Consider the following 27,597-nt stretch of genomic DNA (forward strand, 5'->3'; position numbering starts at 1 on the left):
TATATTTGAAGGAAAGTGTTAAAAAAATTAAAAAAATATCCCTTCAAAGAAGATTAACTGAAAATGATGCTCATTGGGTCATACTGAGGAATCAGTCAACTTGCATTTAGATTCCCTATAATGTTTATGTCAACAATGATCCCTTTTTGATGAAAGGCATGTGCATATTCAAATGGTCTTGTCATTCTTTAATTTATATTGGGAGATGCAATGTGGCATTCTATGATGTTAGTGGTATCCTATGGAAGAAAGGTTAATCAGATCAGTGCTGTCCGTATAATGATCAAACAAAATCTGTCAGAAAAGTATGAACACACTGCAAACACCTTGAGGTAGAAGGTTAATAGTGTTTTTTTAATCCCTTGACAAATTATACATACCATTTCTGCTGAACATCCACTTTTGTCACTGCAGGAGATTGTAACGTCACAGACATTTCACATGCTTATTTTTAAAAAGCAAAGTCCTAAGCTTTTGCCTTTTACAAGCTTTTTTTTCATGTGGATTGCAGCAACTCATGTGATGGGAGAATTTTAATTTCAGTGTCATTGTATCACATGACAGGTAAAGTATGATGTTGAATCATAGGAATAGGAAGTGATATTTTAAGTTTTAAAAATGTATTTATTTGTTATATCTTAAATAGATTGTATTAAATTGATAAGAGAATTCGAACAAAGAGGGATTAAAGAATAATTAAAGAATAATTGTAAGTTAAATGTACCTAGGGAATGATTGAACAATGTTCAGTTGAGGTGTCAATTCAGATAGGCAGGATTGTGAAATGATTTAGTTGAATCAACACCATTTGTTCAACTCACTCCTCTTCCCCCTCTGTCAACTGTATGAAAATAATCATTTCTAGCCCCTTTCAATTCCAAAGAATCATAATTGGACTCAGTGTTAGCTATGGTTCTCCCTCCACAGATACTGCCAGACCTGCTGAATGTCTTTAGTACTTTTTGTTATGTTAGGTCTCCAGCATCAGCAGTATTTTGCTTTAATGAACAGAAGACCAGAATCCTATTCATAACATTGCCAATAAGATACTGGCTATCTATTGTGCAAACCTATGAAATACAATTGGCAATTTTGGTTCTGATAGGGGCTAAATGGCTCATTCCTGTCCTTAATGCAGATATTGTCGTTTGCTAGCCATTTCTGATGATATTTATGAGTCAGGTCTACAGTCCATATAAAGGAAGGAAAATTTCCTAAACTGTAAAGAGTGTAGAAGAAATTTACAAGGATGTTGCCAGGACTCAAACAGTCTGAGTTATGGAGAGAGGTTGGACAGGCCGGGACGTTTTTCCTTTGAGCGTGGGAGGCTGAAGGGCTATCCTATGAAAATGTATAAGATCATGACAGGCGTGGATTGGGTGAATGCACTCAATCTTTTTCCTAGGTTGGGGAATCAAGGATGGGAGGGCGTCAGTTTGACGGAGGAGGGGAGGGAGTAAAGGGGAACTTGAGAGGCGGCTTTTTTATGCAGTGGGTGGTATGCATGTGGAATGGACTGCCAGCGGAAGTGATGGAGGCTGGTGCATTAAAAATATTTTAAAAAACATTTGTGCAAATATATGGACAGGAAAGGTTTGGAGGGATGTGGGCCAGGTGCAGGGAAATGGGGTTAGCATGGATGGACATTTTGGTCAGGAAGGATCAGTTTGGGCAAAGGGCCTATCTCCGTGCTGTAGGACTCCATGACTCTATTAGTATAATCTGATGTTGTGCAATATTTAAAATTGTACTGATAGGCTATTGAAATTATCACCCATGAAGGGTGACCTTATAGAGGTTTATAAAATCATGAGGGGCATGGATAGGGTAAATAGACAAGGTCTTTTCCCTGGGGTGGGGAGTCCAGAACTGGAGGGCATAGATTTAAGGTGAGAGGGGAAAGATATAAGAGAGACTTAAGGGGTAACGTTTTCACATGGAGGGTGGTGGTTAGTACAATTGCAACATTTAAAAGGTATCTGGATGGGTATATGAATAGGAAGGGTTTGAAAGGATATGGGCGAAGTGCTGGCAGGTGGGACTAGATTCGGTTGGGATATCTGGTCGGTATGGACAAGTTGAACCTGAAGAGTCTGTTTCTGTGCTGTACATCTCTATGACTCTATTACTAAGGTATGGGCAGCAAATGTGTAGGGACACCACGGACCTGCAAGTTCCCCTCCATGTGTCATAGACCATCCTAACTTGGAAGTATATTAGTGTTCCTTTACTCCTACTGAGTCAAAAACAAGGAACTCCCTTCCTAACAGTACTGTGGATCTACCTATAAACAAGGACTGCAGTTTTCACGAAGACAGTTAGCTCATCATCACCTTTTCTAGGGCAATTAGGGATAGGAACAAACATTGGGCTAGCCAGTGACAGCCACATCCCACGTAGTAAAAAAAGAATCAAGAATTCAGTGGCTTTTGAGTGATCTGGACTGAACGCACTTTTATTTTCCACACCAGTGCTTCATCATCTAAAAAACATATTTTGTGTTGATAGATTTTTCATATCAAAATGTTGTCTATATTATGGCAATTAAGTCTTTGAATTATCTAATTGTTCCCCAAATACTTGAACAGAAATCATGTTTTTTTATAGAGGTTGAGATAGAAAATCTTTGAATAAATGGTGTTCACTGTCATCCAGTCTGTTAATTAGTGAGTTCCATTCATGATCAATGAACTTCAGTGTCTGTATCCTCCCATTGAAAACACAAACTCCCAACTGCCCCAATTATTCATTCATTCATGCGATGCCAGCATTTATTGCTCATTCCTAATTGCCTTGAGGGCAATTAACAATCAACCCCTTTGCTGAGAGCTTGGAGAATACAGTTTTCTTCCCTAAAGAATGTCATTGAACCAGATGGGTTTCTTCACAATCAACAACAGTTCCACAGCCCTCATTAGCCTCTTAATTCAAAAACAGTGTTGAATTCAAATTCCACCATTGCCAGGACACGATTCAAACCTCAGTCCCTATTATCTGGGTCTCTGGATTAATAGTCTAGTGAGAATACCATTAGACCATCATACCCCATTTTGATGATCTCCCATTCTTTGGTGGGACCTCAGGCGAGAGGCTGGCCACATAACTCGGGTATTCCTAAGCTGTCAGATAAAGAGCCAAGATCATCTAGAAGACTGAATTTTTCTTATCTTGAAGTATTCACAACACACATACACTGCATGAGGAATTATATGAAGGTAATAGGTGCACTACTTGGCAGAATAGCTACTAAAATTCTTTATTGCTTTTTAATTGTGTCCAGGTAAGGAAGCAGCTTCATGGTCCCACAGTTAGCAATAAGACTAAATCTGGGCGGGCTGCAAACTAAAAGGCTTATCTCTCAAGTGTATGGCAGTAAACAAAACAGAAAGTCACCATATGACTGGATCTGGGAGCTTACTTAAATTCATTAGTGCAGAGTGAACAAGGCAAGGGAACACCAATTCTTGAGCTTGAGCTAGAAACAGCTCAAATAATAATCTAATGAAAGACATAAATTTTTTCGGTTATGGGTTTATTTCTCAATAACTGAAGAGGATATTGCAGAGATGGGCATGTTTACTTTTTGTTCATTCATTGGATGTGGGTGTCACTGACATGTCCACCATTTACCCTTGAGGTAGTAATAAGCTGTCTTATTTAACTGCTGGAGTCCATGTGATCATGGCACTGCCACAGTACTGTTAAGTAGGATTCTCCAGCAGTTTAACTCAGAAGAAATGATATGTATTCCCTAGTTCAGGTGGTCTGTAACTCGAAAAGGAAATTGTAGCTGGTATTATTCCCATATGTTGTGTCCTAACAGAGGGTTGGTTTTGGAGATGCAGTTGAAGGAGCCTTTGCAAGTAGCTGCAGGGCATCTTGCTGGTGGCAGGCACTGCAATAGTAGGCCAGTAGTGCAAAGATTAAACGTTTCAGGTGGAGTGCCAAGCACACGATCTGTTTTGGAATGTGACAAGCTTCTTGTGTTGTACTCATTCGGTCAAGCGAAGGCACTGGATCACATTCTTCTGACTTGTGCTTTGGGCAGTCAGGAGGCCAATGACTTGCCACAGAATTCTCTTTCTGTGACCTGTTGACCTTGTAAGCCCAGTAATTATATAGCTGATACAATAAAGTTTTGGTTAATTATGATCCCTTAGGATGTTAATGATGAGGTTTCAGTGCTGGTAATTATATTGAGTATCAAGGGAAAATGTTGAAGATGGTCATGGCCTAGCATTTGTATGAACATTCATAAGTTCATAAGATATAGGAGCAGAATTAGGCAAATCACCCCATTGAATCTGCTCCGCCATTTGGTCATGGGTGATAAAATACGACATGCCACTAATTAAACCAAACCTGAAAATAATCCTGATCATGATGCCTGCAGGAGCACATCACTTCATTATCTAAAAACTTTCAAATGGAAATGGAATTATAAACAACAGCAAACATTCCTACTTCTCATTTTATCATTAATAGAACAGAAGCCACTATCCTGATGTTCTCATGCATGAGTGTTCTGTGCTGGGATAAGTGGCCTCCAACAATGTTCCTTTATGCTAGACATGCCTCCAACCAGCAGGATGATTTGTCCTTGATTCTCTCAGAATTCTGCGGGCTCCTTGATGTTTCAGTCAAATGAAACCTTGATGTCAAAGGTAAGTAATTTTCACATCATCTCTAGAATTCACCTCTTGTGTCCATGTTTGGACTAAAGCTGTGATGCAGTCTAGAGCGGAGTGGGTGTTGAGAAATCCAGATGGAATATTGGTAAACAAGTTATTGGTGAGTCAGTGTGGTTTGAAAGTACTGCCAATTAAACCTTCCTTCATTTTGCGGATGATTCAGAGTAATGTACGGGCTATCAGTTCTCTTGTTTTATTCCAAATATAATTGCCTTTTTTAGAAAACCTTCACTACTCTGTGTATCCAATGGGAGCCAATGCGACACAAATCAATGTGGCACATTGCAAAAGATCTCAATAATTCAAGTGGCGAAGTCCCAAATAAACTACAACATGCTTCCAAATCAATACAGTAACTTTGGGAAAAAGGGTCATGATCTTAATCACTGTAGTCAAATAAAAGCAAAGTATCAGCAGATGCTGGCAATATAAAATAACAGAAAATGTATGAGAAACTCAACAGATCTGGCTGCACCTATGGAGAGAGAATAACAGTTATGTTTCAAGTCCAATGACTTGGTTCTCAATAAGGGTCATGGGACTTCATGCATGAACTCTATTTTCTCTCCACAGGTGCTACAAGACCTGCTGAGTTTCTCCAGTGTTTTCTGTTTTTATTTAATCAATGTAGTGACTGACTGCAATAATGGATACCTAAGCAGCACAAATCAATAAACAGAGCTGTCCGCACACTGCTAAGCAGGTATGCTGCCCAAAATAACTGATGAACATGACAGATTTAAAAGCTGATGTGATTTACACAAGTTAAATTAATTTATTATCTTTTAGAAATGGTCAAAACTCCACATTAAAAAGAAATGTTGGTGAAAGGTGCAGAGTGCAGCCTCTCTTGATGTACACTTTTTCATTGACTCTTATCTAAATTCACCTTTGGATCTATTTGAATCAATTAGTTCTAGTGCTATGGTTCTAGTCCCACAGACACCACAGCTGCAAATTCAGGTATATTCTCTATCTACAGCTATACTGAAGCAAAGTGCATTTCGTGAATTAACTTACAGTACCACAATATGAGCTTCCAGTAGAAACGTACAGTCCTCCAACAACAAAACAAATACAAGTTCAGAACCAGGAGGCTATGAACTCTATTCCAAATTCCTGCTCCCTTTGTGTCCAGAGCCCTAATATGCAATACGTAAATTTGGATGATATGCCAAAATGGCCTACATTGGGCACTTGCTCCTTTGAAAATAAAATAGGAAGTCATTGTCCACTGTAACCAATAATCTAGTAAAAGTTGAGAGTAAAAGGGAGCTGGGAGCAACTCCACGGACTGATATTTTCATCCAACATTTGTTTTCTGGCAATGGTGTCTGGTTTCCATGGTAATAGATTATGGTAAAGCTTTCCAATTTCCTCACAATCTGTTGGAAGAGTATGAGCTTACTTTCTTGTGGCGAACATGCACCAACGTATCTGAGGCGTTGGCTGGAAGTTCAAATTGGAGATTATGGAGTTAACCTCCAAAGAGTTTGTTACAGGAATCACATATCTGAGCCCTTGGCATTGTGGATTTGGGTACCCAGTGGTCTATCAGTGATTTGTACACCAGTCTTTTAAGTTAGTTTAGGAATTTTCAGGAACTGTTTTCAATTTTGGTTACTATTACTAACAGATAATGAATTTTTAAATTACTTCTGAATGTGAACAGCGTGTAGTGTTTGTAAGAAAATAGTTGCATTCTCCCCCATTTATTGTCATTCAAATTAAAAATTATGCTTTGTTGCTTTTGGTCAAACCTTGAAAAGCACCACACTAGCTTTCCCTCCGAGATGGAAACCTGATAGGATGTCTACTGTGTTTTTTAGTTTGGGATAATTGTAGTGCATTCAGTAGCAGATTCAGTGGAGATTGTCTGGTTCCACACCGATCCTAATCTCAAAGTATAAATGGGATATGTTAAATTGATTTGTGTTCTTGCCAAGTAAAGCAGGCAATGAATTCAAAGCTGCCACAAAACTGTGCCAATTATTTTGTGTTTCATAGAACGATGACATGACAGACCTTGTACAAATCAAAAACTCTCCCAAAGATTCTGAAACAAGCGTCAGCAATAATTAAAAAGTCTAAAAAGGTGCTTATCATATTTTGGGAGAAAAAGGGCAAAAAAAAAGGAGGTTCAACTGATGTAAATATATATTCTAATGTAAATTTGAAGTTCAGTGTTAAAGATTAGAAAGTCAGTCCAAAGTCCCTTAGGTCCGACGGTCTATTTTTTAAACATCCTCTCCATTTTCTGCATCACCACCTCCTCGGATAATCCGCTTCATTCCACGCTTTCCAGCCGGTCCCTTTGGCTTTGCAAAAGCTTGTTTGAAAGCGTGCTGTTTAGGGTGGACTTCTTCATAAAGGAAATCTGGTGTTAGCTCTTCACCATTGTCTATCTCAATCTGAAAAAAATACAATTTTGAAACAGCTATCTTATTCACAGATTTTTAAACCAGTTGAATTTTAAACATAGCAAAGTAGTGTTTGCATTACCATACACATCAAATCAGAAAATAATTTATGTTGCCTATTCAGAGTGGTTTCTAAATAGTAGGCTGATCTTGATGCTGAACTCCATCCCCCTTTCTGATACCTCACCATTATCAGAACTACTGACTTACAGTTTTGTAACATAACTTTCTCAACCATGATCTAAGCCCATCTACCAGTGAGCTCTAAAGTCTTTGTCATCTTTAGACTCTGGTGTACCACTGGTCTCCTGGCTGGGACATCATTTACTTTGTGTAGACTTCAGCTTATCCAAACCTCTGCTAAGTATATCCTGCTCTGCAGCTGAACATACTCAGACTTGCTGATCTTCAGTGGCTCCAATTTCTCAGTACTTTAGATTTAAATTTTTTATCTTTGCGTTTAAGTCATTCTACAACTTTTTTCTGTAAACTGTGAGACTCTGTGAATTTTGCTTCAAAGATGTCCAAAGAACTTCATTACAATTCTGCAACTGTTTTGTACTGATTTGACAGCCTCTGCCTTGAGTGGGAGATCTGAACACATGGCTTCAATATCTGATTCACGGTCAAACAAGACTATGTGATAACCCCCTTAATATTTACCTGACACTGGTTATTCATCGCAGCACAGATTACCTGCTCTCTGCTGTCTGCATTACATAGTGCACAGATGGAAAAATATTTAATCTCAGTCCCCTCTGTACAAAATCTAAACTAAACTAACCACCATAGGTTAACATGATCTACAGTTTGTGAGGGCTGCAGAGTCATTGCCTACTTTGGATCAGATTTGCAAGTCACTCTCAACCTTTCGCTTCAGCATACAAGAAACCTGTCCTGTCCTGGAATAGTCAAGTAAACATATGGGATGTTGAGCACTTCCCATATCTTGGCAGTCATTGCTCTCAAAATGCCACCATTAACAAACAAACACTGGGCCAGCTTTGCCAGCTCAGCCTTCCACAAATTACAGGAGCAAGTGTTTAACAGCAAAGATTTTCCCAAGTCAATGGAAGTCTGACTGTACAAAGCAGTTGAAGTCACCCCACTGCTGTACTGCTGAGAGACTTGGACTTCCTGACTTCCTTTAATTAAACAGGAGGCCTGTTCCAATTGCAAGTAAGGAGGTGCCTCTGTAAGAACTCATGTCAGTGACTGCTTCCCCAAAGGTGGGGACCCAGAAACAGTCCGAATTCCTTGTTTACTCCTGTAGTGCAATGGCTTGGCCGATGGTTTCTGCAGACACACACAGACATGACTACCTTTTTGACAACTTTCAGTTGTAGCTCTTGTTCTGCCACATCCAGTAGAGGTCCCTTACAACTGGAGTAGAGCATACGATCTTTAATACCACATTTGTACCCTGGCATGGAGTAGATAAACACTGTAGGAAGAGAAATAACAAACTCACCACAACTGGAAATAACAGACAAGTTGCAGATCTGCACGAACCTGGAATTTTGTTTCCTTTTTTCTATTGTAATTTACTCACTGAACATGAATAGTTCTATACAATCCTTTATATGCATTTGTGAGAGTTGTCAGGACAAAGCATAGTTGAAGCTATTTGTAACAGTGGGTGTGCAGGAGAAAAATGGACAGAAATGAAGAACAATTAAAGAAAGTTACATGTTCCAATAAAAGAACACAGCATCAAGAGGCACAATTACACCAGTTTGACATGGAGTAATAGGTGGTAATTTAGTTACATCTTTCAGCTAACTGCATATTACTGAGCAGTGGATTTGGCACTTTATGGTCATCATTTGAACATTCTGATTATAGTAATTTATTGCATGTCACTTTTTATTCAAATCTATATAGTCCATATACACTACTACCTATCATATTAAAGCTATGCCGTTGAGTTAAAGACAGGCCTGGAATACTAAAGTACTCAAATATGATTTGGAAACGCCAGTGTTGGACTGGGGTACAAAGTTAAAAATCACACAACACCAGGTTATAGTCCAACAGGTTTATTTGGCAGCACTAACTTTTGGAGCGCTGCTCCTTCATCAGGTGGTGCTTCCAAATAAACCTGTTGGACTATAACCTGTGTGGTTTTTAAACTTTGTACTGAAATACGTACAGGGGAATTGGGATAGGAAGAAAATCAGGAAAACAGCAATTAATATTTTTGTTAAAAAACAGTAAGATTCCCTTATAGTTGAACAGATTACTTTAATTCTTGGTGTTGTTCTGAGCCATCTCGACCAGGAATGTCTATGCTGAGATTGCTGATCACACATGGGTAAGGGCCAGGATGGCCTCAGCATCCAGTAACAGGAGAGGAAAATTAGATTGGCTAACCACTGGAATACCTGCTCAACAGTAATTATAAAGAGTGAAAGGCACAGACAGGCTGGTATTGATGCCCCTGCTCTCTCCCCCTCCCCCTTCCCCTTCCCCACCTTCACCTCCAACCCTGCACAGTTGCGTTGTTTGCTAACACAGATTACCTCGGTTTTTAGACGGAGAATCGGCAGGCATTTTGGTTGAGTTGCTATGATGAGAGGATGGAAGAGAAGTAAATAAAACCTACAAGCCCAAAATGTTACAGTCATACATTTTTCAACTTACCAATTGATTCTAAGTAGTCCCCCTCATGTGAGTGCTTATAGAGGAAGAAATGATAGCGAGCAGCATTACTTGGGATTCTCTTTGGCAAGTCATGGATGTCAGTGACATCTGTATGCACCAAGTTGATGGTTTCCTTCTCTGTATCCAGTTTCTGAACGGTAGAGAAGAAAAGGAATATTTTTAAAAAGTAAGCAGTTGCTTTAGCTAAATATGTCATTTATAGCAACATAGTTCTTCCTTTGTTCTTAGTACATCATAAGCATTTGGAATATATTATCACAAAGGGCTCGACACAGAAAAAGGCCATTTGGACTAATGGTGCCTCTTGGTAAGAGCTATCCAATTTGTTCTACTCCACCTCTCTTTTTCTCATAGTCCTGCAAATTTTTCCCCTTCAATGTCAATCTGAACAGCTAATATAGAACACTGAATTGAAAGAAGAGCAAGTTAATCAATATCAATTACAAACAACTTGCTTCCATAGCTAACTTGATTACACAGGAATTACACAGGAGGGATTTGCTTCTCCTGCCCTTTGCCTGCTCAGGATCCGAAACATCTCTGCTATTTGGAAGAGTAACTAACATGCATTTTCAATTTAGGATATTGTATTTGCTGTTCAGGATGTGGGATGGGAGATCAAATGGTGTAAATTGTAAATTATTGAAGCAAGATCCATATAGGACTCCACTCATCACACCTTGCTCATCAGATAAAGTTCCAATTATGCATATTGTGTTTTAAGCCAACCAATTTTCATTTGTACTATTGCAAACTTACTACATCATGAGATTATATTTTCTATAATAATTTTTGCTGTGACAGCTTATTAAATGCCTTCTGGAAATACAAGTAAAGCATGCCTCTTGGTTAGTAGAAAGTGAGGACTGCAGATGCTGGAGATCAGAGTCGAGAGTGTGTTACTGGGAAAGCACAGCAGGTCAGGCTGCATCCGAGGAGCAGGAGAATCAACGTTTCAGGCATAAGCCCGTCATCAAGAATGAGGCTTGTGGGCCGGTGGCTGAGAGATAAATGGGAGGGGGATTGGGGTGGGGAGGGGCTGGGGCTGGGGGTAGCTGAGACAGTGATAGGTGGAATAAGGTGAGGGAGAAGGTGGTAGCTCAGAGGGGGTAATGATGGACAGGTCAGGAGAGTGGTGCCGAGTTGGAGGCTTGGGACTGGGATAGTGTGGGCGGAGGGTAAATGAGGAAGCTGTTGAAATCTACATTTATCCTGGCAGAATATGAGGTGTTCTTCCTCCAGGTGTCAGGTAGCGGTTTGGTAGTGGAGAAGGCCCAGGACCTGCACATCCTTGACGGAGTGGGAGGGGGAGTTGAGTTGAAGTGTTCTGCCATGGGGTGGTGGGGTTGTTGGTTGCAGGTGTCCCAGAGATGTTCTCTGAAACAATCTGCAAGAGGGCGTCCTGTCTACCCAATGTAGAGGGACCACAATGGATGCAGTAGATGACATTGGTGGAGATACAGGCAAATTTCTGACGGATGTGGAAGGATCCCTTGGGGCCTTGGATGGAGGCGAGGGGAGTGGTGTGGGTGCAGGTTTTGCACTTCTTGAGGTGGCAGGGAAAGGTGGTAGGAGTCAAGGGTTATGGAGATAAGGCAGGAACAGGATACTGATTAAAGATGATCGGCCATGATCATATTGAATGGTAGTGCAGGCTCGAAGGGCAGAATGGCCTACTCCTGCACCTATTGTCTATTGAGTGGGGTGTAGGCTGGGGGGAGACCTGATGAGGGAGTCACTGAGGGAATGGTCTCTCCGGAACGGCTGATAGGGTTAGGGAGGGAAATATATCTTTGGTGTGGGGCCTGTTTGGAGGTGGCGGAAGTGGTGGAGGATGATGCAATGAATGTGGAGGTTAATGGGGTGGAAGGTGAGGACTGGGGCATTCTGTCCTTGTTGTGTTGGGAGGGGTGGGGTTCAAGGGCGGCAGTGTGTGAAGTGGAGGAGATACGCTAGAGGGCATCGTCAACATGTGGGAAGGTAAGTTGCGATTTTGGAAGGAGGAGACCATCTGGGACTTTGAAGTGGAATTAATCATCCTGGGAAAAGATGCGGCAGAGGCGGAGGAATTGGGAATAAAGGATGGCATTTTTTACAGGAGGGAGGGTGTGAGGTGTGTAGACTAGGTAGCTGTGCGAGTGGGTGGGCTTGTAGTAGATATCTGTGGTTAGTTGGTTGTCGGACACGGTGGTGGAAAGGTTCAGGAAGGGGAGAGAGGTGTCCGAGATGGTCCAGGTGAATTTGAGGTTGGAATGGAAGGTGTTGGTAAGGTTGAAGAACTGTTCAAACTCCTCATGGGAGCATGAGGTGGCGCCAATACAATCATCGGTGTAGCGGAGGAACAGGTGGGGGGTGGTGCCGGTGTAATTGCGGAAGATGGACTTTTCCAGTACCCAACAAACAGGCAGGCACAGCTGGGTCCCATGCAGGTGCCCATGACTACCCCTTTGGTTGGAGGAAGTGGGAGGAATGAAAGAAGTTGTGGAGGGTGAGGACTAGTTCAGCCAGGCGGATGAGGGTGTCGGTGGAAGGGTACCGGTTGGGATGGTGTGAGAGGAAGAAACGGAGAGCTTGGAGACTTTAGTTGTGGCGGATCGATGTGTACAGGGACTGGATATCGTGGTGAAGATGAGGCGTTGGGGGCCGGGAAAAAGAAAATCCTGGAGGAGGTGAAGGGCATGGGTGGTGTCCCGAATGTAGGTGGGGAGTTCCTGGACTAAGGGGGACAAGATGGTGTCGAGGTAGGAAGAGATGAGTTCAGTGGGACAGGTGCAGGCTGAGAAAATGGGTTAACCGGGGAAGTCAGGTTTGTGAATCTTCGGCAGGAGGTAGAATCGGGTGGTGTGAGGTTCATGGGCAATGAGGTTGGAGGCTGTGGATGGGAGATCCCCAGAGGTGATTGGGCTGTGGATGGTCTGGGAGATGATGGTTTGGTGATGGGAGGTGAGGTCGTGATCATGGGGGCAGTAGGAGGAGGTGTCTGCAAGTTGGCTCCTGGCTTCAGTGTTGTAGAGGTCAATGCGCCACACTGCTACTACGCGCCCTTTGCCTGCGGGTTTGATGGTGAGATTGAGGCAGTCGATGTCACTGCAGCAGTTTGAAATGAAGAAGTCAAGGGCGGGTAGCAGGCCGGCAGTCCAAGTGGATGGGGTGTGTTGGAGGTGGGAGAAGGGGTCATTGCTCTTTGGGTGGGTGTCTTGTTTGAAAAAGTGGGCTCAGAGGCAGAGGCAGTGGAAGGAACGTTCAAGGTCTCAGTATGTGTCAAACTCATTAATCTGGGAGTGCAGAGGGATAAAGGTGAGGCCTTTGCTGAGGACTAAACATTCGTCCTCAGTGAGGGGGAGGTCTGGGGGTTAATCTGGGAGCGCAGAGGGTTAAAGGCGAGGTCTTTGCTAAGGACTAAACATCCGTCCTCAGTGGCTCCCCTTTGTCTACAATGCTTGCTACTCCTTCAAAAAACTCCAATAAATTGGTTAAATGTTTTTTTCCTTTGACAAAATCACACGGACTCTTTCTGATCACCTTGATTTTTTTCAGTGTGCAGTTATAGCCTCTGTAATGATTGATTCTAACACCTTTTCCATGAGAAACATCAAGCTTACCAGCCTAAAGTCTCCTGTATTCTGCCTCCTTCCCTTTTTAAATAGAGGAATCATGTTTGCTACTTTCCAGTTCAACTGAACCTTTCCTGAATCTAGGAAATTTTGGAGAATTAATATGAATGCAGCTACTACTTTACTAACCAACTCTTTTAAAACTCAAGGATAAAGTCTCTCAGGACTGGAGACTTGTCAGCCTGTAACTCTATCTGTTTGTTTTGTTCCGCTTCCCTCCTGGTTGTAATTTTGTCAAGTTCCTCTCTCCCTTCCACCTCCTGATCTATAACAATCACTGGAATGTTATTTTTGTATCCTCTATAGTGAAGACAGAAGCAAATTATTTGTTAATTCCTTCTGTCACTTCCTTATTACCTACTATGAATTCCTCATTCTCACTCTCCAGAGGACCAACACTCACTTCACTAAATTTTTCCTTAAATTCTTGCTATCAGTTTTACATTCTGAGCTAGCTTCCTTGCAGACTTTAATTAATTTCTCCTGATTAATCTAAGAGTTCCTGGCTTCTGTACTTTATATACTGACCAATCACCTGAACTTACACACATCTTTGCACAAAATTGGGTAATTATTTAGCTGGATATCTCCATTCAAATTGAAAGTGTGACCTGAGCTTTTAGTCATTTGCCATTGTAATTCTCTACCCCTTCGCATTCTGAACTCTGCCTCCAACACTGTTCTAATGAAGCTCAAAGGCATCATCTCACATTATTAGATGATTTACAGTGTTCTGTATGAAGTTCAATAATTTCAGATATAACCCCTGCTCCCATCTTATTGGGAAGCAGTTGCAGGTAATGAATCTGCTCTTTTTCATTTCCTCTAGATCCAATTTTTGTTCCCTCCTTATGACTACTTTCTTCTGCTTTGCACTTGCCCTTTTATCATCTCCCCTCCTCCTTTTACAACTTATCACATGCCTTTTCTTTTGTTCTTTATTTCCCATCCCTGTCTCTATATTTGTTTAGCTTATTACATCTCTAAATTTTCCCAGTTCTGATGAAAAATCATTGACTTGAAACATTAATTCTGTTTCTCTCTCCACAGGTCTGCTGTCAGACCTATTAAGTATTTACAGTACTTCATATTTTTTGTAAATGTCAATAAGTTATAGTTGCATTCATCACAGGAAGACACTAAGATAATAAATTTAGCATACGTGAGCTCAAGTACATGATTAGCCTTTTGCTATTAGTGAGGTATATGGTCACATTAGTCATCAAAGCAAAAGTTAAGTATCAGTAATTCAGTTTTGCAGTTTCAAATGAAAGGTCTGTTAATTACACTGAGAAGTGAAATTTAAGTTATATAATGTGACTGTTTATTCAACTGAAAATATGATGTCCCAGGGTCAAACTACTGTTAGACTATTAACATGAGCAATTCATATGTGTAAATCAAGAAGAAAGCTGGCCATATATGTCACAGAAAAGAAAGCAATATTTGGCACAGCCTAGTTTGTGTGTGTGTGTGTGAATAGTATTTCAACTGGTTATTAAAGTAATCAAATTGAGGTCTCTAGGTAGAATAACAGTAAAAGATTTTTCTTTCTCTTCTGCTAATTCATTTCAGTGGAAACTACAACTCTTTCCCTTTCACCAAAACCGGTTACTGATTCCAAAGACAATTTAGTTTATTCCCATTTTCCTAATAAATAAAGATAAGTAATATCAGGTGTGAAACATACACACTAAATGTCCCTGAGACTGTACACTAACCTCGCTGTTTCTGCTAAACATATGTACACAGTCTGTCCATTTTGTTACATACAAGTTGCAGACTTCCAATGGCGAAATTAATTCAATTTATATTGAATGAAAAGAGAGTTACATACCAGTTGGATGTAATTGATCTTCTTCTCTTTAAGTAAGAGGAGAGCCGTAATGGCACTTTCTTGGATTGGAAATGCAATACCTTGCATTGTCTGGTGCTTACTTTGAACACTGATCTCAGTCTTTACCTGGAATGAAAAATATGAAACTACTACATGACTATATTGGAATAGAGGGTCATCATCTTAATCTATCACATTACAAGAAACATGACTGACCAAAGCATAACTGACTATTCTACTATAAAGTAAACTGCTTTCAACAAGAACTTCTGATCACATTCCTTTAAGAAGTGCAACATGCTGAAGAAAATTATGTTACATGACTGGGATTTTACTGCAGTAACTGTATTTTAATTACAACTCTTGTACGCTTTTTCCAGCTTAAAGTGGTGCTAATGTCTGTTCAAAACAAAAACAGGCTGCAACCAGAAAAATCAACAAATTACATTTAAGAGTTCTCAGTTCTGGAGAAGAGTCACATTGGATTCAGAATGTTAGCTCTATTTCTTTCTCCAGAGATGCTGCCAGACTTGTTTAGTTTAATTTTGTACTTTCAGTTTTCAATTAACATTAGAAGGACATTTCATATGATTTATCTTCTTTAATTAACAGGAGAGCCATTATGGCACTTTTCTGCATTGGAAATGCAATACTTTACATTGTTAGGTGTTACTTTGGACACCTTAAATGACAAAAATCTCAAGATTCACATACACAAGTCATTGAAGATCGCTGAACAAGTTGATAAGACTGGTAAGGAACTGTACAGGATTAATAAATAGAGGCAGAAGGTTTAAAAGCAAGGAAATTATCTAAACCTTATAAACTATAGGTTTGTCTCAGCTGCAGCATTGTGTCCAATTCTGGACTCCAATGCTTTGGAATGATGAATGCCCTTGAAGAGTTGCAGAAAGAAACTCACTTGAGTAACACCAGAGATGAAGACTTCAGTTACGTGGAGAAATTAGGAAAAGTGGGATTGTTCTTCTTAAAGCTGGGTTTATTCTCCTTAGAACAATTAATGTTTAGAGGAAGTTTAATAGATCTATTCAAAATTGAGAAGCTTTGATATGGTAAATAAGAACAAACAGTTTTCACTGGCAGTAGACTCGGTAAACAGATTTATTGCAATGCCTGAAAAGGTGATGGCTACAGATTCAATGGTAGCATTCAGAAAAGAGTTTGAAAGGGAAATTTCAAGGCTATGGTGAAAAAGCAGGGAGTAAAGCTAATTGAATAGTCTTTACACAGATCTGGCATTGGCAGGATTGAGATGAATGGCCTTCTGTACCTTAAGATTCTATGAACTGTCTAAGGGCTCAATAAATTGTTGTATTTCTGACAGTGACAGCCTAATAATTTAGTAAAAGTTACTTATGTGGGTTCTAGTTAAGTTTGTGCTTGCTCACAAATGCTCTGGCACACTTAAGGATCGAGCAGCCAAAACACCAAGTTTTCAAAGGACAATCTTTAGCATTTTGAGTTATGTAACTGCAGGTGTTGAACCTTAACATAGACGATCATGTGAAAAGACTCTGGCTAATAACCACAGCTTTTCATAGTAAAACAAATCCTCTTTTATGAAGGATAAAATGGATAAAGAAGTGGTGACAAGAAAGGTTTTAAACATTTCTTTACAGGGAAACAAATACCCAGAATGAAACAATACCCAGCAAGATATAGTTATAGTTGGGTCACTATATAGATGCCTTCAATCAAACCCACTGCATTCTTCTGTATATAAATACAGCATATAATTGTGAGAAACCAGAAGAATGCACAGCAACAAGAAAAAAAATCACAAAAATATTCTTTGCACTCTGAGTCTTGCACTTATGTTCTATATTTTATGCGTGAACTAATAAATAGAATCCAGAGGCAGAGATTGGCCAGGCTAGACCATTTTGAGTAAGCAGGAAAGAAATTACTAACATGTGATGAACTGACCCCACACCAACAGAGAATTAATGGGGTAATCCCATTGCTCCATTGTACAGAGGATTTTCCATAATTTTGACTTTTCCTTTCTTGAACAGAAAGTGAATGTTTAGAACTTCATGCCTGTCCAAACCAGACTGTAAATGACAGAGATTAGCTGACTGTATCCAGTGGAATATTTTTCTGTGTTACGGAAGATTATTTTTCACTGCACAATTTTGACTTGATTTAAAACTTTACCCACTGCTAATGACAGTAATGATGGACTGGAAAGAATGTTTAAGTTCAGAGCTACTTATGACGAATCACAAATCCCCAGAAACAGTGATTAGAGAATATTTAAATTTAAAAATTTACATTTAAAATCATTCTTTCTGAACTTGAAATGTAGTTTCTTAGATTTTTTTAAACTCATACACACAATAATCTTGCTACATATTTTCTTGTTAATCAACTGCAATTGATTTTTCGATGAACCACATCCAATCATAGTCCTTAATTGCTTAATATGAATGCCATCATTCAAGGGGGTCTGTTGGTGCATTGGTGGTGTCCCTACCTCTGAGCCAAAAGGCAAGAATAACACATCTGAACAGGTTGATTAAAAAAAATACAAATGCCATCATCCATCAACAAGGAAGAGGTCACGTGGCACAGTGGTAGTGTTCTTCAGGATGTGACAGCCTCAGAGATGCGCCATTATGTGTCTCTGAATAGTTTGATTAAAAATGGACTACCTGACCAGACAACCTTTACTGATTTCAGGCTGAAATAAATCAGTCTACAAAGTCTGCAAGTATTTATGGATTCATTTGTAAGTATTCAAGCACTGAATGTAGTTTTGAACAATATTTGTAGTGTGGTGATTTCTTATTTGAAGTTCTAGTACTGAATAATGTTGCAGAATATGTCCTCATAAAAGAAATTGCATTTTTAAGATCCTTTATTTGACGCATTCTACAACATGTCCAGAATACATTTTTAGTGATTTTTTAAAAACACATACACTGTTTTAGAAGAGTACACACCACACTAACCTGACCTGCGTGGTATATTGTGCTGAAGTGTTAACAAGATAATATGCTTTTTTTGTGGCACACTTTTTACAGCCAAGAAATCTATGTGGGGATATTGTGTATGCAATGATAATGAGGATAATGAGAAAAGAAATAAATATGATCGGGATAATTTAGATTTTGAGTGTAAAGTAGTTGATGGCAACTCAGCCTCTTTTACAGCTGGCAGACAATCTGAAATTACCTGTTTTAGCGAAGCTGTCAATCTGCAAATTATCGAGGCTGCACCTGGAACACTGTGGACAGTTTTGGTTTCCTTACTTGAGGAAGGATGTAGTTGAACTTGGAACAAGGTACACATAGGCAGTTTGATTCCAGAGGTGGCAAGTTTGGCTTATGAAGGGAGATTGAAAAATTTGGGCTTGTATTCTCTGGAGTTTGGAAGAAATGATAGGAGATTTAACTGAAGTATATAATATGCTAAAGGGAATTGACAAATTTGACACAGTGAGGATGTTTCCTCTTTTGGAGCAACCCTTAGACCAAGAGGTCATAGTTTTCGGATAAGGGGGTTAAGATTTAAATCAGAGATGAGGAGAAATTTACTCTCTCAAATAATTGTGAATCTGTGGAATTCACTACTCAGACTTTGGTGAATGCTGAGACATTGAGTAAGTTTAAGGAACAGAGAGACATATTTCTAACTAGTAACAGGTTGAAGGGTTATAGGGAGGGGGCAGGAAAGTGGAATCAAGGCCGAGATGTGATAAGCCATGATTGGTTACTGCTGTTATGATGTTGCATTTTCATATATACTTTCACCTCACAAAATTTCTGTTGGGGATATTATGATAGTGCTCCATTTTAACAAGCATTCAAATTTGGCCTTCCAAACTGAACCACCTCACGCTTTTCCACGTTGAATTCCATTTGCCACTTCTCAGCCCAGCTCTGCATCCTGTCAATGTTCCGTTGCAACCTAACAATCCTCCACACTATCCACAACTCCACCAACCTTTGTGTCATCAGCGAACATACTAACCCACCTTTCCATTTCCTCATCCAAGTCATTTATAAAAATCACAAAGAGCACAGTTCCCAGAACCGATCCCAGCGGAACACCACTGGACACCAAGCTCTGGGCTGAATACTTTCTATCTACTACCACTCTGTCCTCTATGGGCCAGCTAATTCTGTATCCAGACAGCCAAAATTCCCTGTAGCCCATTCCTCCTTAATTTCTGAATGAGCCTACCATGGGGAATCTTATCAAAAACCTTGCTTAAATCCACATACATCACATCCACTGATCTACCTTCATCAATGTGGTTTGTCACATCCTCAAAAAATTCAATCAGGATTGAGAGGCATGACCTGCCCCTCTCAAAGCCATGCTGCCTCATCATCATCGTAGCTATCCCTTGAGGTCGAGGAGGATGGTCTTTGTTCCGTTATTTGATTTATGCACTCTCAGGTGGTTTATGAGTCCAACCTTGGCTTTGAAAGTTCTTCCGCATTCAGAACAAGTAGTTGCCGATGGCAGATTGGACTTTGGTTGTTGCTTCCTCGCTTTCTGTTTTCTTCTCTTTTCTTCCAGGTCTGCATATCTGTTGGCTTTGAAGGTTGCTGTTCCTTCTTGGATGATGGTTTGCCAGAGTTTCCTGTCCTTGGCATTGGTTCCCAATTGTTGATGTCGATATGACATTTCTTCGTGTTGGCTTTTAAAACGCCTTTGAATCTCTTCCGTTGTCTGCCTCTTATGTTTGCCTTCTTTAAGATGGGAGTAGAAGATTTGTTTTGGCAGACATTCATCTTTCATCTGAACAACATGATTGTTCCATCTTAGTTGGTTCTTGATGATGTAGGCTTCAATGCTTATTGTTTTTGCTTTATTCAGCACACTGACATTGGTTCTTCTATCTTCCCAGCTGATATTCAAGATGTTTCGAAGGCAGTGTTGATGGAACTTTTCAGGTGTCTTCAGATTTTGTCAGTATGTTGTCCAAGTTTATGATGCATACAGGAGTGTTGGGATTACCACTGCTTTGTAGATTAACATTTTGGTGTCTGTCCGGATGTCACGATCATGAAAGACTCAGAGTTTGTATATTCCAGGTTCCAAATTTCATAGTTTCATTTCCCGATGTTTTCTGACCGCATAATGTTGATCCCTCTGGACGTGGCTTTCTAGAAAGGATAGGGTTTTTAGGGCACCTTTTGTAGGCCCACTCAGTTCAGGGTGAACAGAGTGGATCCTAAAGAGGACTGCTCTGACGTGAAAACTGCTACCGAACAACTTTCCTGCTTCTGTTCAAAAGTTGAACAGAATCAAGTATTCACCGCTTTCATAACGGTTCTTAACTAGGAGCTTCCAGCCTTCACATCGCCTGCTCCCATCGCCCTCCACCGGTCAGTGAAAGACTTGAAGTAGCCCACAGAGCGAAGACGCCTGTGCGTGTATTTATTTAACGTGTACATGATGTTGCACTCCAAGAACACATGATACTTTACAAATCAACCAACAGATTCCAATGATATGGAGACGACGACAATTGGAGCTGATGGAGTTGCTGCAGCCTTCATCCGCCTTCACAGCCGTTGAGTTCGAGGTAACTTCACTCGCTTGTTTCACCGTTCAGATCTTCTTTGGTGTTCTTTGATTAATTCCCAGGGTTATCCCTATTCCCTTTTGTGGGAATAACATTTGCCCCCTCCAATCATCTGATAGTATCCAGTGCACCATGAGGACACAGGTTCTCGCCAAAGGCATAGCAATCACTTCTTGTAATAACCTTGGGTATATCCCGTCTGGCCCAGGGGACTTATCTATTCTCATGTTTTTCAAGATTTCCAGCACAATCTCCTTCTTAACATCAATCTGTTCGAGCACATTTCACGCTGTCCTCACAAACAGCAAGGTCCTGCTCACTAGTGAATACTGAAGCAAAGTATTCATTAAGGATCTCCTCTACCTATTAGATTAGATTACTTACAGTGTGGAAACAGGCCCTTTGGCCCAACAAGTCCACACCGCCCCGCCGAAGCGCAACCCACCCATACCCCTACATCCGCCCCTTACCTAACACTACGGGCAATTTAGCATGGCCCATTCACCTGACCTGCACATCTTTGGACTGTGGGAGAAAACCGGAGCACCCGGAGGAAATCCACGCAGACACGGGGAGAACGTGCAAACTCCACACAGTCAGTCGCCTGAGGCGGGAATTGAACCCGGGTCTCTGGCGCTGTGAGGCAGCAGTGCTAACCACTGTGCCACTGTGCCGCCCAGATTCTGACTCCAGGCTCAAGTTCCCTCCACTATCCATGATCTGCCCTAGCCCCACTCTGGCCATCCTCTTGTTCGTCACATAAGTGTAGAATGCCTTGGGGTTTTCCTTAATCCTATCCATCAAGTCTTTTTCATGCTCCCTTCTAGCTCTCATAAGTCCATTCTTGAGTTCCTTCCTGGCTATCTTGTCACCCTCTAGAGCCCTGCCTGATCCTTGCTTCCTCAAGCTTAAGTAAACTTCCTTCTTCCTCTTGACTAGATGTTCCATATCTCTTGTCACCCAAGGTTCTTTCACCCAACTGTCCCTTCCTTGCCTCAGTGGAACAAACCTATCCAGCACACGCAGCAAGTGCTCCCTAACCAACTGCCATTTCTTTCATGCATCTCTCTGAGAATATCTGTTCCCAATTTATACTCCACAGTTCCTGCTTAATAGCATTGTAATTCCCCCTCCCCCCAAATAAATACTTTCCCAAACTGTCTGTTCCTGTAGTAAACTCTATAGTAAAGGTCAGGGAGTTGTGATTACTATGACCGAAATGTTCTCCCACCAAGATATCTGTCACCTGACCTGGTTATTGCCAAGCAACAAACCCAATATGGCCTCCCCTCTAGTTGGCCTATCTACATTTTGAGTCAAGAATCATTCCTGGACACACCTGACAAAATCTGGTCCATCCAGACTATTTTCACTAAGGAAGTTCCAATCAATATTGGGGAAGTTGAAGTCACCCATGACAACAATCCTGTTACTTCTGCACCTTTCCAAAATCTGCTTCCCAGTCTGCTCCTCTGTGTCTCTGTTGCTGTTTGGGAGTTTATAGAAAACTTCCAATAAAGTGATTGCACCTTTCCTGTTTCCGACTTCCACCTGTCTGCTCGATGACCTCCCTTTCTGCAGGTGTGATATTATCCCTGATTAGCAATGCCACTCCCCCATCTCTTTTACCTCCCTCTCTATTCCTTTTGCAAGATCTAAACCCTGGAACATCCAACAATCATTCCTGCCCCCATGATATTCAAGTCTCTGTAATGGCCATAACATCATAGCTCCAAGTACTGATCCGTGCTCTTAAGATCATCACCCTTATTCCTTACACTTCTTGCATTAAAATAGACTTACTTCAACCCATCACACTGACTGCAACCGAGCCCTAGCAACTGTCTATCCTTCCTTACAGACTCTCTGTATGCTGTATCTGCCTGCTCACCAATTACTCCAGCCTCTGATCCATAGCTCCAGTTCCCATCCTCCTGCCAAACTAGTTTAAACCCTCCCAAAGAGCTCTAGCAAGCCCCCTGCTCAGGATATTGGTACCCCTCCAGTTCAAGTGCTTGATTGTTGTTAGTATATGTGTCAGATCAAAAAACAAATCAATCCAATTTGTTAAGACTTTAACATCAATGTGAACAGCTATGATAGAAATTAAAGTATAGGATCAAAGTTGTAAGTGGTAGGAGGGAAGAGGAGCAAAATAAACTAAATGCAGGTAGGTGAGATCAGCTATGATCTGTGTCTCAGCTGTGGCTCAGTTGCTAGCACTTGCTTGCCTCTAAGTCACACAAGATCCCAGATTCAAGTACAGCTCTAGGCTTGAGCACAGAAAACGAGGCTGAAAATCCAACAGAGTGCTGAAGGAGAGTTGCCTTTCAATGAGGCATTGGACTGATGCTCCAACTGCTTGCTTGAGTTGTTGTGAAAGATTCCTTGGTGCTATTTTGAAGGACAGTTATTCCAGGTAGCCGAACCACTAACCTTCCCTCTAACAATGATAAAAAATTATTTCACCCATATCATTTTTGAGAGAGTTTGCTGAATGCAAAGTGGTTGCTGTGTTTCTCCCTCATCAAAGTAACCACCTGATAAAGGAGCAGCACTCCGAAAGCTAGTGCTTCCAAATAAAGCTGTTGGACTATAACCTGGTGTTGTGTGATTTTTAATCTTGGCTATAAAGCATTTCAAGATATTTGGGGGCTGTGAAAAGTAATACCTGTATATAAAAATGCAAACCAAAAACAACAAATGCTGGAGATCACAGTGGGGCAGACAGCATCCATGGAGAGCGAGCGAGTTAATGTTTCAGGTCTAGAAGACTGTTCATCAGAGCTGAAGTGAAGTTTGGAGTTGGCAGTATCTATGCTACAGTTGGACAGGTGAGGAGGGGTGTTGAGTGCTGTGGAGAGAAAATGTTGGTAGTTCAGATTAAGTGACTGGAATGTGAGAATGGCAGAACAATGGTGGGTCGAATTGCCAGATTTGAAAGAGCAGACAGTCCCACTGGGGTGGGGGGAGGGTCCAATGGAAAATAAGAACAAGAAGTGTTCTGTAATTGGGAATATACAAGATAGAAGGAGAGAATTTTGTGTCCAAGTTAATGTTTGTTTCTGAATTACAGTCAGCCAGGGCTGGAGTCGAGCCCGGGTCCCTGGCGCTGGGACAGCAGTGCTGGCCACTGAGCTACCGTGCATGTATCCTAAACTGATCTGGTCCCATCTACCAGCATTTGGCTCAAATCCCTCTAAAACTTCCTCTTCGCGTAGCTTCATAGATGACTTTTAAATGTCCTCCTTTTTTTCTTGAGTATAAAGCTGGCATCATAAGATGAATCTTACATTTTATTTAGGAGGGACAAATGAGTTAAAATCATTTTAAATTCCATTAAATACAAGCTTCAAACTGATGACACAGCCATGAGCAAAGACACACAACCACTTGGAAAAGGACATAGGTAGAAGAGATAGAAGTTACATGCATTGAGAGGCAAGGAAATTTAAGGATAATGAGCATGGTTTTGAATGAGGGAAATTGTCTCTCAAACTTGTTTTTTGAGGAATTAACCAAAAAGATTGAGGGCAGAGCAGGAGACAATGTTTACTTTGACTTTAGTAAAACCTTTGATAAGGGTCTGCAGTCTGTATAGCACACTAATTAATAAAGTTCGATCACAAGGGATTTAGGGTGATCTTGCCAATCGGATGCAAAATTGGTTTTATGGTGGAAGACGGAAGGTGGTGGTGGTGGGTTTTTTTTGGATTTGAGCTATAAGGAGAGGCTGAACAGGCCAGGGCTGTTTTCCCTGGAGGCTGAGGGCTGACCTTATAGAGGTTTACAAAACTATGAGGGGCATGGATAGGATAAGTAGACAAAGTCTTTTCCCTGGAGTTGGGGAGTCCAGAACTAGGGGGCATAGGTTTAGGGTGAGGGGGAAAAATATAAAAGAGACCTAAGGGGCAACTTTTTCACACACAGGGTGGTACATGTATGGAATGAGCTGCCAGAGGAAGTGGTGGAGGCTGGTACAATTGCAACATTTAAAAGGCATTTGGAAGGGTATATGAATAGGAAGGGTTTGGAGAGATATGGGCCAGGTGCTGGCAGGTAGGACTAGATTGGGTTGAGATATCTGGTCGGCATGGATGGGTTGGACCGAAGGGTCTGTTTCCATGCTGTACATCTCTATGACTCTAATTGCCTTTGTTGTTTGAAGGTGCTGTTGGGGAAATACTAATCTGACCCATTGAGACAGTTTGAGATCCCATATAAAGCTGCTCTCTTTATCTCTCATTCTGAGCAGGATAGTCTTTAAATGTTTATCTACAATCTTTCACAACCTCAAAATGTCATAGATGTAGTTTTGAAGTTTTAAAACTGTTACATGAAATACTAACTAAATGTTGATAATTAAGAAATTGTAATGATTGGTGGAGATTGACTATGTGAGGATTTTAGTTGGTTGGACCTTCACTATGCTTGAAATTCCCCCACTTCTCACCCTCTCTAAATTCCACTCCATCCATTAAAATCAAAATTCTCACCCTTGTATGAATTTTGAAAGCAGTTATTTAACTATATTTGCTAATGCTGCAAAACACATATTTTACACCACATTTAATTCATTTGAGGCCCTTTCGGTCTTGCAGTGTTTAAAACATCTTTGAACTTTTGCTATAAATTCTGTGCCTTACAATTGTGTCCTCCACAAACACCTGATAAAGGAGCGACTCTCCGAAAGCTAGTGTGCTTCCAGTTAAACCTGTTGGACTATAACCTGGTGTTGTGTGATTTTTAACTTTGTACACCCCAGTCCAACACCGGCATCTCCAAATCTTTGATCTCTACTTGTGTTTTTTTCTCTTATAGTTCTTATCTGTTTCTTATCTGTTGGGTTTGGTGGTGGTGGTGGTGGTGAAGCAGTGTTTGTATGTTGAACCTTGACAAGAACATGATCAAAATTGTTTCTGGATTAGTGGTGCTGGAAGAGCACAGCAGTTCAGGCAGCATCCGAGGAGCAGTAAAATCAACATTTCGGGCAAAAGCCCTTCATCAGGAATAAAGGCAGACAGCCTGAAGTGTGGAGAGATAAGCTAGAGGAGGGTGGGAGAAAGTAGCACAGAGTACAATAGGTGAGTGGGGGAGGGGATGAAGGTGATAGGTCAGGGCCAGGGGGAGGGTGGAGTGGATAGGTGGAAAAGAAGATAGGCAGGTAGGACAAGTCATGGGGACAGTGCTGAGCTGGAAGTTTGGAACTAGGGTGAGGTGGGGGGGAAGGAGAAATGAGGAAACTGTTGAAGTCCACATTGATGCCCTGGGGTTGAAGTGTTCCGAGGTGGAAGATGAGACGTTCTTCCTCCAGGCGTCTGGTGGTGAGGGACTGGCAGTGAAGAAGGCCCAGGACCTTCTATGTACATCTCTATGACTCTAATTGCCTTTGTTGTTTGAAGGTGCTGTTGGGGAAATACTAATCTGACCCATAGAGACAGTTTGAGATCCCATATAAAGCTGCTCTCTTTATCTCTCATTCTGAGCAGGATAGTCTTTAAATGTGTATCTACAACCTTTCACAACCTCAAAATGTCATAGAAGTAGTTTTGAAGTTTTAAAACTGTTACATGAAATACTAACTAAATGTTGATAATTAAGAAATTGTAATGATTGGTGGAGATTGACTACGTGAGGATTTTAGTTGGTTGGACCTTCACCCAGGGAGGGGGAGTTGAAATGATGGGCCACAGGGCGGGTGTCCCGGAGATGTTCCTTAAAGCGCTCTGCTAGGAGGCATCCAGTTTCCCCAATGTAGAGGAGACCGCATCGGGAGCAACGGATACAATAAACGGATATTAGTGGATGAGCAGGTAAAACTTTGATGGATGTGGAAGGCTCCTTTAGGGCCTTGGATGGAGGTGAGGGAGGAGGTGTAGGCGCAGGTTTTGCAGTTCCTGCGGTGGCAGGGGAAGGTGCCAGGATGGGAGGGTAGGTTGTAGGGGGGCGTGGACCTGACCAGGTAGTCACGGAGGGAACGGTCTTTGCGATAGGCGGAAAAGGGTGGGGAGGGAAATATATCCCTGGTGGTGGGGTCTTTTTGGAGGTGGCGGAAATGTCGGCGGATGATTTGGTTTATGCGAAGGTTGGTAGGGTGGAAGGTGAGCACCAGGGGCATTCTGTCCTTGTTACGGTTGGAGGGGTGGGGTCTGAGGGCGGAGGTGCGGGATGTGGACGAGATGCATTGGAGGGCATCTTTAACCACATGGGACGGGAAATTGCGGTCTCTAAAGGAGGAGGCCATCTGGTGTGTTCTGTGGTGGAACTGGTCCTCCTGGAAGCAGATACGGCGGAGGCGGAGGAATTGGGAATACGGGATGGCATTTTTGCAAAAGGTGTAATCCAAGTTGCTGTGGGAGTTGGTGGGAAGAGGTGTAATCCAGGTTGCTGTGGGAGTTGGTGGGTTTGTAAAAAATGTCAGTGTCAAGTCGGTCGTCATTAATGGAGATGGAGAGGTCCAGGAAGGGGAGGGAGCTGTCAGAGATGGTCCAGGTAAATTTAAGATCAGGGTGGAATGTGTTGGTGAAGTTGATGAATTGCTCAACCTCCTCATGGGAGCATTAGGTGGCGCCAATGCAGTCATCAGTGTAGTGGAGGAAGAGGTGGGGAGTGGTGCCGGTGTAATTACGGAAGATTGACTGTTCTTCGTGGCCAAAGAGACAGGCATAGCTGGGGCCCATTCGTGTGCCCATGGCTACCCCTTTGGTCTGGAAGAAGTGGGAGGATTCGAAGGAGAAATTGTTAAGAGTGAGGACCAGTTCGGCCAAATGAATGAGTGTGTCGGTGGAAGGGTACTGTTGGGGACGTC

The 27,597-nt window shown here is 41.5% G+C and overlaps 1 protein-coding gene across 2 annotated transcripts in view; it reads right to left on the reverse strand.

Moving 5' to 3' along the window:
* Positions 1-333: 333 nt before the first annotated feature.
* The window catches only part of twf2 (twinfilin-2), a 138,907-nt gene continuing 111,643 nt past the window's right edge, over positions 334-27,597 (reverse strand). For both annotated transcript variants that reach the window (XM_072581905.1, XM_072581904.1), the window contains 4 exons: positions 15,227-15,352; positions 9,755-9,905; positions 8,434-8,555; positions 334-7,102 (listed from right to left, as the gene is read on the reverse strand). In XM_072581905.1, coding sequence (XP_072438006.1) covers positions 6,929-7,102; positions 8,434-8,555; positions 9,755-9,905; positions 15,227-15,352 — 573 coding nt within the window. In that variant the 3' untranslated portion in view covers positions 334-6,928. The remainder of the gene's footprint in view (positions 7,103-8,433; positions 8,556-9,754; positions 9,906-15,226; positions 15,353-27,597) is intronic.

This window comes from Chiloscyllium punctatum, chromosome 12 (assembly GCF_047496795.1).
Source record: "Chiloscyllium punctatum isolate Juve2018m chromosome 12, sChiPun1.3, whole genome shotgun sequence".
Taxonomy (NCBI): domain Eukaryota; kingdom Metazoa; phylum Chordata; class Chondrichthyes; order Orectolobiformes; family Hemiscylliidae; genus Chiloscyllium; species Chiloscyllium punctatum.